The sequence below is a fragment of the Pongo abelii genome, chromosome 1 (genome assembly GCF_028885655.2).
Source record: "Pongo abelii isolate AG06213 chromosome 1, NHGRI_mPonAbe1-v2.0_pri, whole genome shotgun sequence".
Lineage (NCBI taxonomy): Eukaryota > Metazoa > Chordata > Mammalia > Primates > Hominidae > Pongo > Pongo abelii.
The window spans coordinates 16,277,120-16,293,947 of record NC_071985.2 but is presented as its reverse complement, the minus strand read 5'-3'; the positions used below and the strand labels follow the sequence as shown (position 1 = coordinate 16,293,947).

The window sequence follows — 16,828 nt, the reverse complement described above, 5'->3', positions numbered from 1 at the left end:
CCAGAGTGCACATCTGATATTCACAAATAGAAATTTTGAATCTGGAGGGTTTTCTCTTGTCTCCTTGCTGGCTGGATCATTTAAAGACAGTTTAAGTCGTCGGCCCAAAGTTGCAAGCAAAAGAGAGTAACGATGCCCATGTCCATGAGCACCGCTTCTCAGCTGACCGTTACAAAGGGAAGAAAGAAATTTGGTCTCTCTAAACATCTAGCTATAGTGAACATCTGGTCTAGTTTTTCCCCAACATGGCCTAATCACATACCAGATAGGAATAACAAACAAAGACTGAAAGACAAAAGTTTACGTTTTCATTCATTGCTAGGGAGGAATTAAAACAACCCCACAACCGATGAAGTCAGAATAGACAATGAGGACTTTGAATCCCAGAGGTTAACATTTCCTCCTCTCCGTCTGGCAAAATCCTGCAGTGCTGACTTCAGAACAGAACCCAGCTTGATGCTCAGTTTTCTAAATCACAGCACCGACACTTCTCACTGGGAGAAAACAGAACCATCCCAAATGCTTGCAAGTCATACCCTATCTCCATTTAATTTAGGCAGAACTTCTGTCATGGAGACATAGTCAATGAACACTGTAAAATCCTTCAGCATCTGTCAGGATGAAGTAGATACAACACTAAGTAAAACATAAATCGGGGCAGTGACAATGAATTGATGGGGTAAAGCTAGACTGTGCTGAAAGCAGGACCCCTCCTGAATAAATTCATGATATCTGGCTCCTCCAGCAGGGATTCTCCTGGTTCCTCATTTTAATTGTAGATCAGCATATTCTTTCAGACAACTCATTCTAGGAAGGGGGACCTGGCAGGCAGGCCAACCTGTCGGGTTGTTCGCGCCTCTTTCTGCAAGGCCAGTGATAAGCGTGTCTCCTTTCTAAAAGAGCTGCCCAGAAACAATGACAGCAGGAGAGCCAGGCCCACACAGAAAGCAGCAGATTCCTTGACTGCTAAGCCGGTTTTAAACACTAATAAATTGAAGAGAGATGGAGGAGACATGAGGGAAAACCTCAAGTCACCAGGAAGGAAATGATTTCAAATATATTCATAGAGGGTGGGGGAACTGACCCAGTTTATTAGGAGATTTAAAAAAATTCCTTTTGTAGTAAAGGAATTATTTCAAAATTTTCTTCCTTTTCAATTTGCCTTTCCAGTAAGAAAATAATAAAGAGAATGAAATCAAACTCTTGAAACTTTAAGTCATTCAGAGCTACAAAGGCAACTTTGCTCACCTAGCAACCATGCCAAAGAAGAAAATCATCTTTTTTTTTAAACCCCAAAATGCTGTTTCTTCTGTTCTAATAGGCAGTTAGCCCTCCTGAAATTTCCCTTAACTAGCTGCACCGGGGAATGAGTGCAGGTTCCGAGCCACCCCTTACTGAAGGGCAGAAAAGCACTGAGTGCTGTATTCGGAGGCAACCTCGCAGGATAGGCCTGGCAGTACCAATGTGAATTAAACACGGGGGCACCGTGAGGCCCCATCTGCCCAAAAATCTCAGCCCCATCCTGAGTGCTGACTTGGGAGTTAAGAAAATTCTTGTTTCTGTGGGGCACAATTATGTCTGTAGTAGCTCCAAAGCCTAGTTGTATATCAAATCACTTAGGAAACTTATTAAACAATGTAAGTCCTTGGGTCCCGGGAGGTGGAGGTTGCAGTGAGCCAAGATCACACCATTGCACTCCAGCCTGGGCAACAGAGTGAGACTCTTTCTCAAAAAAAAAAAAAAGAAAGAAAAGTCCTTGGGTCCCACCCCAGGCCCATGGAATTCGAGTGTGTAGGTAGGACGAATGTGTAATTAACTAGCTCATCGGGGAGGAGGGGAGTCTGCTCCAGGTTTGCCCTGGCTCTGGCTTGTGAGAGCCACCATGCTAGGTAGCACACCCGTGCACTGCCTGCCTCTGCTAGCCCACCTGCAACTCCCATTTTGCCTTCACTCTCCTTTCTTAAAAAACAGAGTGGAGGGCCTGGTTTCCCCACAAGCCAGCTATTACCCGGCAGGTTCTGGGGGAGCCTTCCTGAGCCCTCTCCCATTTGCACATGATCCTGGATTTGTCAAATGGCAAATTGTCATCTTAGAAATCATCTATGCTAGATGACGAGTTGGTGGGTGCAGTGCACCAGCATGGCACATGTATACATATGTAACTTACTGCACATTGGGCACATGTACCATAAAACCTAAAGTATAATAATAATAATAATAATAATAATAATTACAATAAAAGAAAAAATAAATAAATAAAATACTCAGAAACAATTAAAAAAAAAAAAAAAAAAAAAAAAAGAAAAAAAAAAAAAAAAGAAATCATCTAGGGGACTGGGAGGCACATTTCCCACAGTTAGGAAAAAAGAAAGGTGAGTATCAACTACCAGTCCAAGGAAAGAAGGCATCAAAAAGCTCGTCCAATCATGGAACCTCCAAGGCCTCTGTAAAAGCCAACAGGGTTAGCCCAGGGAGGATGGACCCAGACAGGGCATCTCACTCTCACCCCTCCTCCCTTCTCTCCCACTCACGGTGATCTGCTGGCCCCATGGTGACGGGTTGGGCCTGTCCACATGTCTGGCTCATGGAAAGACAGGGATGTGGCTCAGTATTGAACCCTGTTCCCACTATTCGTGCCTGCAGCAGGCCACCAGATCCTTGACTGAATTAGGATCTCTTCTGTCCAGACTGTATGGCCCAGACTCCAAATCCATGTTCCCTGGAACCTTGTTCATTCAGTATAAAAAAACAAATTGGGCCATGCAATAAACAGGTCATCAAGCAGAGCTCTGAGGACCCAAAGAGGACTCAGTTGTGGCTTCTGTTTAGGGAACTGCCATAGAGTGAAGTAGGAAAGTTTGCAGAGGAAGGGGAGATGAATGCTGGGCATGACCCCAGGCAGTCAGCTGGTGAGGAAGAGCTGTTGGGACTGAGCTTGGAAGAGAAGCTGCGGGCATGTGGAAGGGAGAGGAGAGTCCCTGCAGGAGGAGCAAGCAGTGTGCATGCGTGTGGGGCAGGGAGCACAGGTAGTGTGTGCACAGTGTGTACACGAAACAGTGAGAGATGGGGGAAGGGGAGTGGGAAACACAGCCAGTAGCAATAGTGGAGGTCTCTGGGTAGCAGATGAAAGAGTCTAGCCTAATTCTTTCTTTCTTTTTCTTTTTCTTTTCTTTTTTTTTTTTTTTTTTTTTTTGAGACGGAGTCTCGTTCTGTTGCCTAGGCTGGAGTGCAGTGGTGCGATCTCAGCTCACTGCAACTTCTGCCTCCCGGGTTCAAGCGATTCTCCTGCTTCAGCCTCCCGAGTAGCTGGGATTACAGGCGTGTGCCACCATGCCCAGTTAATTTTGTATTTTTAGTAGAGACGGGGTTTCTCCATGTTGGTCAGGCTGGCCTTGAACTCCCGACCTCAAGTGATCTGCCCGCCTCGGCCTCCCAAAGTGCTGAGATTACAGGCGTGAGCCACTGCACCCGGCTGAGTCTAGCCTAATTCTTGAGGCAACAGGGAGATGTCAACTCCAGGGCTTATCTACGTGGCTGTCCAGACCACACCACTGGTCCTTGCTGCCCCCTTGCAGCCACTTGCTTCACGGGCCTGTGAGTCCCCTTGCTCAGTCAGCCCCTGGATCTAGCTGTTCCTGCAACCACCCTGTCCTGCCTCCTGAAAACTAAAGGAAATACTCAACTGACACTTTCTTTGTTGAGGGAGACAACAGAGATGGCTAGTTACCATTTATCATCTGTTTTCTCCTTCCTCCATGAACACACGATTTCATTCTGGGCTCATGGCTGCCCAAAGTACACTTTCCAGACCCTCTTCCAGGTGGCATGTGACAGTGTTCTGGCTGATGGGATACAGCAGGAGGATATTGTGGCAGCTTCCTAGAACCTCTTTAACAGACTGCTGATGCGTGCCCTTGGTCTTCATTTTCTGTATCCTTTCCTCTATCCCTTTAAGCCTGTAACTTAAATTGTGGAACTCAAATTTTGGAAGCTACCATACCAACCATCATCAAAGTCCAAGAGAAATAAGCTTCCAACATGCATGCCACTCTAATTTCGTGGCTCACTGCCAAATCTAACACAACTGGTATATTGAATTGGCCTAGAGTCTAGAAATAGAAGATAGGCCATAACTCCCTGGTATGCTTCCCAAATCTTCCCCCATTTACATTAGGTTGGACAAAACATGTATAGTTTTGTATGAAATTTGAATATAATGTTTTGCATCTCTAGCACATACAAAGATGGTGAGCACAAACGGCTAAATCTGTTGTAAACATGCTGCCACAGAAAAGGGTTTTGCAAACATTTTGTGTAGCAGTCACCTAGGGGATGAGATCTAAGAGCTATTTACCCTTCTGAATTTCACAGCCTATCTTCTGCTTCCATGTAGCTTCAGCAGCTATTGTGGATTTTGGGAATCCCCATTACCCAGGCTGGAGTGCAGTGGTGCAATCACAGCTCACTGCAGCCTCAAACTCCTGGGCTCAGGCAATTCTCCTGCCTCAGCCTCCTGAGAAGCTGGAACCACAGGTGTGAACCCCATATCTAGCTAATTTTTCAATTTTTTTGTAGAGATGCGGGGTCTTGCTATGTTGCCTAGGCTGGTCTTGAACTCCTGGGCTCAAACAATCCTCCTGCCTTGGTCTCCCAAAGCTCTGGGATTACAGGTGTGAACAACCATGCCTGGATTTATTCCAAATTTCTCAATGCCATTTGTTTGTTAGCTGGTTAAAACTTTAGATGCCATGTTATCTTTTCATTCTGTGTTTCCTTATTTCTGCTGGACCACCTGTCTCAGCATGCTGGCAGGGGGCCTTGTGGTCTCCGATGGATGAGCTTCCTCTTTTTGAACAGCATTAAGATGTGACGTTCCTGTGGTCCATCCAGGACTTCCACCATGCCAAGTCCCCCCAAACTCCCAGCATAGGACCCACAGAGAAGATTTCCCCTGCCACACAGCCCTCACCTGCCCCTTCCCCTTCAGAAAACACCTCAGCCCCGATGAACACTACACATCTTCAGTCAGGTCCCACACTTGTTTTCCAGGAGACTTACTCCAAACTGCCATGATTTCTGAGGTTGAATACAGATTGGGCAGATGTAGGCACTGAGCAACTGAAAAAATATGTTATTAGTCTCCATGTGAGCTAGGGGGAAAGGCTGTCACAGCCAATTCTGACTGGATGGTTTAGCTACATTTTGAGTTCTCCTTATGAGCTTAAAATATAACTCTGATTCTAAAGTGGACACTATGCAGAGCATCTAATTTGACCCTTATAACTCAAACATGGAGGCTTAGAAATATATGTAGGGTATTTAAATTAGTCCTCATCATCAGGACAAGCAAATAATGCTGTGGTAGAAGAGACAAAGAAGACCCACATAAGAAAATGAACTGCCTATTGGTGCCTAAGCTTACGATATGACCCAGGGCACAAATCTCAGGTTAAATCAAAGCCCTCTAGGATTTTTCCAAAAGCAATGGTTCCCCAGATGGCTGGGCTTCCAATTCGGAAGCTGAGGATGACACGCTTCAAAATTTAGCTTTCGACAGAGCTCTTTCGGAGCTTCCTGTGCCATCCTAGCATTTCTGCCTTAGGTGTTTGGGAAACAAAGCAATACCTTGATGTAGTAGCGGATGAGGATCCTTCGGAGGTCAAACACCTGCAGCATGGTGGCCGCGTTGTTGTCCAGGATGCTGTAGCCTTCCAGGATGTACTGGGTCCGCGTGATTTCCCAGGTGAGCCAGCGGAGGTGAAAGGCAGCGTTGCAGGACAGCAGGTGAGGCAAGTGGCCTGGTTTGCAGCAGCAGCAGCCTCTGTCCTCCTCGTCGCCCTCCATGATGGCTTCTACCTCCCTCTGCTGGCAGTAGGTTCCTGGTCGAGCACAAACATGAAGGAAGTTTGAAGAGAACGCATGCTAGAGTGTTTGCTTCAATGGATTTCCCCATGCCTTCATCAGAGGGGAAGAGGCTGAAGGGAGTCGAGGAAACAGGAAATTTGTTTGTTCTCAAATAAGTCCCCCAAAGAAGTCACAATTCTCATAATCATGAACTCTTTTATTCACTCACATTCAGTCTGAGTCTCTGTAGAAAATATATTTAAACGATTTAAAAATTTTTATGGAGATATGAGCTAAATGTCAATACAGAAGAACATCATTTCGGTGGGAGGCAGTAGTTGACAAACAGGTTTTGAGAAAGGTAGTACATACTAGCTACTTGACTTTAGTCCATTTATTTAACTGGTCCAAGCTCGTTTCCTCAGCTGTAAAACAGGCTATTGTAAGGATGAAATAAAATGGCATATGCAAAGTGATTAGTCGACACACAAAAATGGTAGTTGTTCCTATTATTTTTACTAGATTGTGAGCTCCCTAAGGGCAGTGCCTGGCAGGTAGAAATTCAGTAAACACACAAACAAGTAAATAAACTAACTGATGAGCTAGTGAATACATTAGTTTACTCACCAAATATTGAGTGCATCCAATGCACTGTGAATACAGCAATGAAACAAATATATAAAATCCCTGTCCTTGTATAGCTTATCAGTTTAGGTTAAAGAAGACAGACACACAAAAATAATAATAAAGCAAAAAAGGTCTGGAATGACAGGGTGGGAAGAGCTATTTTAAACAGGGGATTGGAGAAGGCCTCCCTGGGGTGTCTGAGTAGAGACCTGAAGGAGGTTGGGGGGAACTCAGCACAGATAACTGAGAGAAGGGTTTTCTAGGCAGACAGATGACCACGTCCAAGGCCTTGAGGTGGGAACATACTTATTTATATGTTCCTAGAGCAGCACGAAAGTCTATAGTGGAGGGCACAAGTGGGAAAGTAGTAGATGAAGCAGAGAGGTAGCCAGGGGCAGACCCTACTTAGATGAGTTAGAGGAACAGTTGGATGGCTTTAACTTAAAAGAAACATGGTCTGACTTATGTCTTAGGAGGACCGCTCTGGCTTGCTGCCCAGAGAAAGGACTGTCGAGGGAACAAGAGTGGGAGCCAGGGCATCAGTTGTGAAGCTGTTAGTGAACCCAGATGCGAGAGAATGATGACTTGGTCCTGGGTGGTTGGAGGAAGTGGTGAGAAATGATTAGATTCTGGATACATTTGAAAGCAGTCTGATGAGAATTGTTGATGAATTTAGACATGGGGTATTGAAAAGATGAGAAAATAATGATGCTAAGGTTTCTGTCCTGAGCAGGATGAAAAATGAAATTACTATTTACAGAGGAGAGGAAGATTGCAGGAGGACCAGCCTTTGAGTAGGAGTGAAGGGAAGATCAGGGATTTACTTTTACATATGTTAAGTTTTAAGTGCCTAATATATCAAAATGGAGATGTCAGGGAGGCAGCTGGATTAAGGAATCTGAAGCTCAGGGGACAAGCCCTGGCTGGAGATTTATAAAATCTAGGAGAATTATTAGCATGTAGGGGCTATTTCAAATCACCTATATGCTAATAAGAGAGTGTACAGAGAGTACGGAGAAGAGGTCTGAGAAGTAAACTCTGAGCATTCCGACATTTAAAGATTGGACAGGTGAAGCGATCCCAATAAAGTGATAGAGCAGAAATGGCAAGTGAGTTAGAAAGAAAACTAGGAAGTCCCAAAAGACAAGTGAAAAAAGAGTTTAAAGGAAGAGGGAACATCAGTTACATCAAATGATGCTTACAGGTCAAATTACATGAAGAATTAACTGTTAGATTTGGCAATATGGAGGTGTATGTTGATCTTTGCAAGACGGGTTGTGGTGGAATGGTGGGGGAGGGGTAGTCTTGTGAGAGTGAGTTCAAGAAATAACGGGAGGGGAAAAAGCAGAGACGGTGAATGTAGGCAACAATTTCTAGAAGTTTAAAAAATGTTTTTGACTTTATTATCTTTCCTGGCACCTTATTGCACGGGCTAGGATCTCCTGTATGCTGCTGAGTAGAAGCGGTGAAAGTGGGCATCCTTAATTTTTCCAAAGAAGCATCACTTAGTTTCATTAATTTTCCTCCAATGTTTCTCTATTTTCTAGAGAAACCATAGACATCCAACTCTTATCTTTAAAATTTTCTTCCTTTTACTTGCTTTGGATTTATATTCATCAGTTTTTTCTAGTACAAGGTGAAAACTTACGTCAGGAGTCACTAATGTTTTTCTGTAAAGGGCCAGAGAGTAAATATTTTAAGCATTGTGGGCCACATACGGTCTCTGTTGCAGCTGCGTCTCTTCCTCCTCCTGCTTCTCTTTCTCTTCCCCTTCCCCTCTTCCTTTTAAAAATGTAAAAGCCATTCTAAGCTCATGAACCCTAGTTTGCCAAACCCTGGCTTACATCTCGATTTTAAACCTTTCTTCTTTGCTAATATAAACCTTTACAGCTGTACATTTCTCTTTATGCATTGCTTTAGTTGCATCCCACACATTTTTTATATGCTGCGTTTTGTTTTCATTCAGTTCAGTTATTTTGTGATTAACTTAGTTATTTCTTTCTTGACTCATGAGTTTAGAAGTGTGTTGCTTATTTTCCAAATATTTGGGAATTTTTATGATGTACATTTTTGTAAGTTTCGAGTTTAATTCCAGTGTTACTGGAGAATGAACACTTATTTCAGTCTCTTGAAATTTATTGAGAGCTATTTGATGGCTTAGCACATGGCCTATTTTGGTGAATGTTTCAAGTGCTCTTGAAAACATCTGTATTCTGCTGTTGTTACATGAAGTGTTCTGTAAATGTCAATTAGTTTAAAATGGTTGACAGTATCATTCAAATATGCTAGATACTAATATTTTTGTGTGAATTTTCTATCACTTACTGAAGCTATAGTGTTGATGTGTTCAACTATAATCGTAGATTTTTCTGTTTTTACTTTTAATTCAGTCAGTTTTTGCTTCTTGTAGTTCTGTTACCAGGTGTATGCACATTTAGGGCTGTTATGTCTTCTTGATGAATTAACTCTTTGATTATTATGAAATATCCTTCTTTAGTGTGGTGATACACCTCATCTTGAAGTCTGATATTAATAAAGCTAATCCAGGTTTCCTATAATTAGTGTTTGTAAGGAATGCAATTTTCTATCTTTTTATTTTTAAATAGCACAAAACAAAATAGGTGTGAGGGTTCCTGAGACTCTCCAGATCTTTATAGTTAAAACATCTCTTGTAAACAGCATGTAGTTAGGACTTGCTTTTTTATCTAGTCTGATGATCTCCAATTTTTAATTATAGTGATTAATCCATTTACATGTAATGTGGTTATTTATATGACTGGGTGAAAGTCTACTATTTTCCTATTTGTTTTTATTTATCCAACTTTTTAAATTTGTATTCTTTCCAGTCCTTTTTCTTTTTTTTTTTTTGAGATGGAGTCTCACTCTGTCGCCCACGCTGGAGTGCAATGGTGTGATCTCAGCTCACTGCAACCTCCGCTTCCCAGGTTCAAGCCATTCTCCTGCCTCAGCCTCCTGAGTAGCTGGGATTACAGGTGCCCGCCACCAGACCCAGCTAATTTTTCATATTTTTAGTAGAGATGGGGTTTCACCATATTGGCCAGGCTGGTCTTGAACTCCTGACCTTGTGATCCACCCACCTTGGCCTCCCAAAGTGCTGGGGTTACAGGTGTGAGCCACCGTGCCCAGCCCAGTCATTATTTTTTAACTGAGCAACTTTTGGTATTTTATTTTTTATTCTCCGTCAGCTTTTTAGCCATACCTCTTTTATTTTTGCGGTTTCTCTAAGGGTTATAATATGTGTGTTTTATCTTATCACAATCTACTATGAACCAATTTCATATGAGTCCTCCAATGATGTAAGACATTACAATGGAATATTTATCCTCTCATGTTATTTGTATTATTGTTGTCAAACATTTTACTTCAACGTGTAATTTAAACCCAATGATACATTCTTATCATCTTTTGCTTAAACAATCTATTCTAAAAGATTTTAAAAAGAAAAAAATCTTTGCTCATGTATTTGCCATTTCTCACAATCTTCATTCTTTTGTGTAGAATCGATTTTTCATCTAATATTGTTTTTTAGCCTGAAGAATGCCTTTTAATGTTTCTTATAGTGCATGTCAGTTGGTGATTATCTTAGCTTTTTTAATCTGAAAATATCTTAATTTTGTCTTTATTCTTGAAGAATATTTTTCCTAGATGTAGAATTATGAGTTGATAGTTTTTGTTTTTGATTTTTCTTTATGTACTTAAAAATGTTATTCCATTGTTTTCTGGCTTGCATTATTTCTTTTGATAAGTCAGAGATAATTCACACTGTTGGTTCTCTCTATATAATGCAAATGTGTTTTTAAACTCTCTCATGCTCTTGGTAAGATGATGATTACAAATCTCACATGTGCTTATAATTTTTCTTTACCTTTAATTTTCAGAAATTTGATTATTACACATTTAGGTTTGGTTTTCTTTGTGTTTATCTTGCTTGGGATGTATTGAGGGCCTGGGATCTATGGATTGATATTTTTCATCAATTAAAAAAAAATCTGGATAATATGTCTTCAGTTGCTTTTCCACCCCTATTTCACACTTCTCCATTTAGGACTTGAATTACACATATGTTACAATACTTGATATTGTTTCACAAGACATTGGGTCTCTATAAGTTTTCTTTAGTCTTTTCATTATTTGCAACAGATTGGATAGTCTCTACAGCCTTGAGTTCATTGATCTTTTCAGTTGTTGTTGTTAAGCCCATTTACTGAATTTTTTCATTTCAGACATTGTATTTTTTTCAGTTCTAGAATTTTAAGTTTTTGGTGTACTTTTCCTCTCTATTAATATTCTCCATATGTTCACTCATTATGATCATTTTTCCTTTGAAATCCTAAACATAGTATTACTTGGTGGAAACTTTTTTTCTATTAACTCTAAAATCTTTGAGTGTGTTTGAATTTATAGTTTCATTTTCCTGGTTATGAGTCACTTTTTTCTGCTTCTCTGCATATCTGGAAACTCTTGTTATATGCTAGATATCATTGATATTATAGTCCTGGCAGTGTGGACTTTTTGTCTTCCTTTTTAAAAGAGCCATGTTCTGTCAGGAAGTTAATTTTTTTGCCCATCAGGTTGTCAGCTTGATCTTTTTAAAGCTTGTTTTAAATCTTTGGCTGGGAAGGTCCAGAGTAGTCCTTATTCCAGGGGGATAATATCTCTACTCCTAAAGCCTGGTCTTCTAGGGGTCTCAACTAAATTTCCAAGATGTTCAGCAAGGTCTCCTCACTGGCTATTTGGAGCTTCTGCATTTCTCAGCACTGCGTAGCCTACATAATCTTTATTTATATCATGTCATTCCAGTTACCATTCTCTGTCAGGCTATGCCTACGCAAGAGCAGGTTAGTATCCATCTAATCATGAAAGGGGATCTCCATGCAGATTTCTGCAGCTCCTCTTTGCAATTCACTCCTGTCTGGTACTCTGACCTACGAAGTCCAGATACTTCAGCAGCCCAGGACTCGGATTCTATCCCCTTAGTTCAATAAGACCACAGTACTTTGTTTGGGCTCCACCTTCCTATACTGTAAACAAGAAAGCACCTCTAGGCAGAAAGTGGAGGCAGTTATGAAGCTCATTTTGTGTATTTCCTTTCTCTCAATGATAAGGGCCCTGCACTGCCTGTTGTCCAATATCTGAAAAGTATTGATTAATGTAATTTTTCAGTTTTATAATTGTTTATGATAGTAAGAATATTTCAGTACTGGTTATTCAGTCATGGCCAAAAGAATGTCTTTGAATCTTTCTACATGTCTTTGGAGACTTAATTAAAACACAAAACATTTCGCTTCACTCACGCCCACCCCTATTCATTATTCACTTTTTCTGGGATCTCATATCATTATTTACAGTGTCTGGTAATTAGTAGGCACTAACAAAGTTGTTGATGCAATGATTGAATGGACAAATAAAACAGTTCTTATCCAGATCTCTGTCTGAACAGGCACCAATTGAGGAACTCCATAGCAGTATATTGTATTACCTTACATATGGTGGCAGATAAAGAAAGGCCATGTTTAGACCAAGCCTCTATATAGAACCCAGGAGTGAGATGACCATGATATGCCAGAGATTGAAAACTACAACCTTCAAATCATAATGCACATTCAGAGCTATTAGGATAACAGTCTATGAAATAGGAGTCCAGGTCAGGAAGGGGAAAAGCCAAGCCGGTTGCATACATAAAAAGGGAGACAGTTAAAGTCTGATCCCAAATCTTCAGATTCCATTTGTCTTTCTGCCAGACCTCCTTGCTTTGGCTCTTGGCTGAAAGCATTGTTTTTTTTTTTCAAACATTTCAAGGGTCTCTTAACTCATTCTACAATATAAAACTTTTCTTCCCTCTGGTGAAGATGTATAGAGATGCATACTGCACTATAAACAGTGAGGCATCCAGAGAGTAATGACCACCATAACCTCACTGCTCTGCACACTGGGACCCTTGGACTGCAGACCCTAGGCTCCAGTGGGGGTGGGGTCTCAGCCTGCCACAGTGACACACTAACACTAGCTTGCTGCACATTAATAATATAATTTAGGAAGAAATTCTCTTCCAATGGAGGAAATAAGGCAGTTTTCTTTCTTTCTTTCTTTCTTTTTTTTTTTTGAGATGGAGTTTCACTCTTGTTGCCCAGGCTGGAGTGCAATGGCACGATCTTGGCTCACCACAACCTTCGCCTCCCGGATTCAAGCGATTTTCCCTCAGCCTCCCAAGTAGCTGGGATTACAGGCATGCGCCAGCACACCTGGCTAATTTTGTATTTTTAGTAGAGACAGGGGTTTCTCCATGTTGGTCATACTGGTCTCAAACTCCTAGTCTCAGGTGATCCACCTGCCTCGGCCTCCCAAAGTGCTGGGATTACAGGTGTGAGCCACCGCACTCAGCGACAGTTTCCAGAAATATATTACACAAGGAAAAAGCATAAAGAAGGATTTTCACTTGAAGAAGTTAGCAAAACTAGTTAAACAGCAGACCTCAAAAATGTGAGTTTCATTCCAATTTTCCCCTTCCTTATTCTTCTATCCAGTTCTCCCATTTATCACATTGAGCTGAAAGCCAGGGCTTTTTTTTTTCCCTTTTCATTAAACTGGGAGGGCTGATTGCATGAGTATGTGTGTGAGTCTGTGGTCTGTGTATGCATGCACACGTGTGTGTCTGTGTATGTGAGAAGATGGCAAATTTGAATTTCTGACCATCTGAGTGAAATAGCACAGTAGACTATGAGGAACACACGGGTATCTCTAAATTGGTGAAAGGGCAGTTGAGGAAACAGTTTGCCATGAAGGATGGCTTAGACTTGACAGATACATTGTAGCTGCCAACAGTTGAAAAGCTTAGTTCAGGTGAGTCTTGGGTAATCTGCTCTTAGGAGTGAAAGAGTCACACTCAGGATCATATTAAAAAAGAATATGAAAATAATAAAACCCAGTAATTTTGGAAAATGCACTAATTGTGTTGTCCAAACGTAAATCAAGGCCCATATTCTCAGGAAGACTCAGAAGGTTCAAAGCATATTCCCTCCAAAAGAAATGCTGAAGGTCAACCCGCCCACACAGTGTGACCTTTTGAAGCCCTGGCAGAGATGAATGTCAAGCTGGCAAGGCTGTCTCTGTCTGGTATTTCCATTGAAACTGACTTTTGGCACCTTTAATTGTGGCTGTGTTTGCATCGTCACACCTTTGTCACACCTACCAATGCCAAGCCCAGCCAGACTTATTTATTCCCACCTAATTACAAGAAGGAATAAACTTAATCTAAAAGGTATACATAGTATGAAAGCAAAAGAAGAAATTTAAGTGCAAATGAAAGGTAAGAAAAATACGAACACAGAAACAATGTCAAGGGTCGTAATTGCATTCTAGGATACACAGTACATTTACTAAAAGTGATCCACAGATTTCACTCCAGGCTTTCCAGAAGCCAATGTAGAAAGAAAACATAAATGGTTTCTTATGTTTTTAAGGCAAAAACAAACTAATTCCTTGGAAGGATCATAGCTATTTCTGGCAAAGACACCAGAGAGATGATATCCCCAGGATCCTCATAAAGAGAACATTGTGCAATATGGTGAACAACATCCTTAATAACATTGCACAGTAAGTGCAAGCACAAGGTTTGCAGGCTGTTTTAATATTTCACGGTGCAGGATGCTAGAATATGGTTGAAGTGCAATAAAGCAAAAGTATTTCTATAGGTAGTCAAAACAAGTCAGCCTTACATATGGGGCTCTCCAGAGGCCTGGAATCATCCAAGAGTAGATTCTAGAAACTCTTGAGGACTGGGAGAACTGGATACCTTTCAGGAAATCCTTGAGATGTATAATTTCTGCAATGGACTGAATGTTTGTGTCTCACCCAAATTAATGTATTGAAACCCTATCCTCCAAGGTGATGGTATTAGAAGGTGGGGCTGGCTGAGCATGGTGGCTCACACCTGTAATCCCAGCACTTTGGGAGGCTGAGGCAGGTGGATCATGAGGTCAAGAGATCAAGACCTTCCTGGCCAACATGGTGAAACTCTATCTCTACTAAAAATACAAAAATTAGCTGGGCATGGTGGCGGGCACCTGTAGTATCAGCTTCTTGGGAGGCTGAGGCAGGAGAATCGCTTGAACCCAGGAGGCGGAGGTTGCAATGAGCCGAGATTGTGCCTCTGCCCTCCAGCCTGGCAACAGAGTGAGAATCCATCCCAAAAACAAACAAACAAGAAGTTGGGGCCTTTGGGAGGTGATTGGGTTCTGAGGGTGCAGCCCTCATGAATTAGAGTAGTGCCCTCAGGAGAACAGACATGAGAGAGCTTGCTTTCTCTCTGTTATGTGAGGACATTGCAGAAAGATGGCCGTCTGCAGACCAGGAAATGGGCCCTCACCAGACACTAGATCTGCTGGCACCTGATCTTGGACTTCCCAGCCTCCAGAACTGTGAGAAATAAATGTTTGTTGTCTAAGCCACCCAGTCTATGGTATAGTTGATGCAGCAGCCTGAACTAAGATAATTTTTCTCCATCTAGTTTTGACAATTCTTATGTATTGAGTGGCAGTGAATTTTAACGTATTCTCTCTGAGAGGCACAGGATTATAGCTAATTTGTGTGGCTGGTAGACACACCTGCCAAGATGGAGATAGGGCTGGCATTCTCTTGGGAAAGTTGGAAACTGAAGAATGGTTGCCTGAACAGAAGGTCCAGCAACCAAAAATCAAACCAAAATATTCCATTCTCTTGCATCCCAAAAGGCCTCATGAGAGGTACCTTCTTGGCTGGGAGGCCTGGGCCAGAGGACAGGATCCATGAAGAGTGTAAGAGTGGAAGGGAAAGCTAGAGTTAGATCAAATGGGAGACATTTGAACCTAATTCTGTAGGTAACAGGCAGGCAAAAGAGATTTTCAAGTCCCAAGGAAACATGAGGAAAGCTGTACTTAAGAAAATTCCCCTGAAGCCTCTGGGATTAAGGGGAACAGACCAGCGATGGGGAAACCAGCCACCCACCGTCTCATTTCAGGGACAAAGTGATAGGGACCAGAACTAAGGTACAGGCTGTTTACCAAGAGATAACAGGAAACATGGAGATAATGGGACTTCAAAGGGACGTTAAACACGGTCCCCTGCAACAGAAAAGCTGCTTTGAAAGAAAAGGTTGGGATGATTTATAACCTTCCAGTGAGAATATTGCGATTAAAGCTGAAATGCACAACACATTTTCAAGACTGGGCTTCTTGGTCCTTCAATTTCCCTTCTTGACTGATATGAGTACTTTGAGAAACAAATTGCAGTTTTTGTTCCCAATAATCAAATTGGATTCTACAAAAAGGAATCTAACTGGATTCATAAAAAAATCCAAAATTTCATCAACATGAGTACATTTAAAACATTGTAAATGTTTAAAAATATGTTGAATATGTATTTTAGCTGAGTTTTAAAAGGATCATTGCCTTCATTAGCCATTGCAGTATGCCAGGCACTGGGCTGGTGTTCTGCATATACCTAGCAGTGAGGTGACCAAGGGGGATGTTAGAGAAGGGACGAAGCTCAAACCACCCACCAATAAAGCACAATCAGACCCTGACTCACAAAGTGGACATTCTTAGACATAGATAGAGCTTAGCCTGTGCTTTTCAAACTACAGATGGGACTTATAGGCACAACCGTTGGGATACATATGTTGGATTATTAGAAAATATATTTCCTTCTGTGGTCACATAAGGTTATTCCTGAATTGATCAGGGCTACAAAAAGGAGACCATCAGATATGGCCATTGCTGAGCTCTGAGCAGTTCACTTCCACAGCCCAGAGTGCGCATTACAGGCTGCGAACACAAGACGTGTGAGACAGGGCTCAGCCTCAGCGAGCTACTTTGGTAGCCCCTTCTAATATTCTCCTGCATGTACAGTGGTAGAGATATTAACAGGAGGAGGGCCCCCATAACATTTTTCTTAAAGCTAGAATTCTAAATTTGTATTGCCTCTTGCCAACTGGTTACATCAAGGGCTGCTTTGTGACCAAATGAAATAATGTCAAAAAAAGACTTTAAAAAGTTTTTTGAATGATTGTCATTTTTAAGAAGGTCACAGTGGGATTCCCACCACCCTCCCTCTGTGCCCCACAAACTTCTCCTGCAGCTTCCATGTCATGGCGGGGAGGAACTTTCTCAGCTCCTCTTCTACCCACACTGATTTTCCAGGACAGAATCCTAGAACATAAGCTTGAAGGAACATTCAGGTCATCTATTCCCAGCCACCTGCTCTTAGAGGACATCTCTGTATTTGTTAGACCTCACTATATTTAATTTGTGGAAAGAAGGAATTGTAAGAATTTTGTATTTCAGGCTGGGCATGGTGGCTC

The 16,828-nt window shown here is 41.7% G+C and overlaps 1 protein-coding gene across 3 annotated transcripts in view; it reads right to left on the bottom strand.

Annotated features, from left to right (window-relative positions):
* The window catches only part of PCNX2 (pecanex 2), a 327,055-nt gene that overhangs the window by 40,886 nt on the left and 269,341 nt on the right, over positions 1–16,828 (bottom strand). For all 3 annotated transcript variants that reach the window (XM_009232501.4, XM_054561349.2, XM_054561362.2), the window contains one exon: positions 5,626–5,879. In XM_009232501.4, coding sequence (XP_009230776.3) covers positions 5,626–5,879 — 254 coding nt within the window. The remainder of the gene's footprint in view (positions 1–5,625; positions 5,880–16,828) is intronic.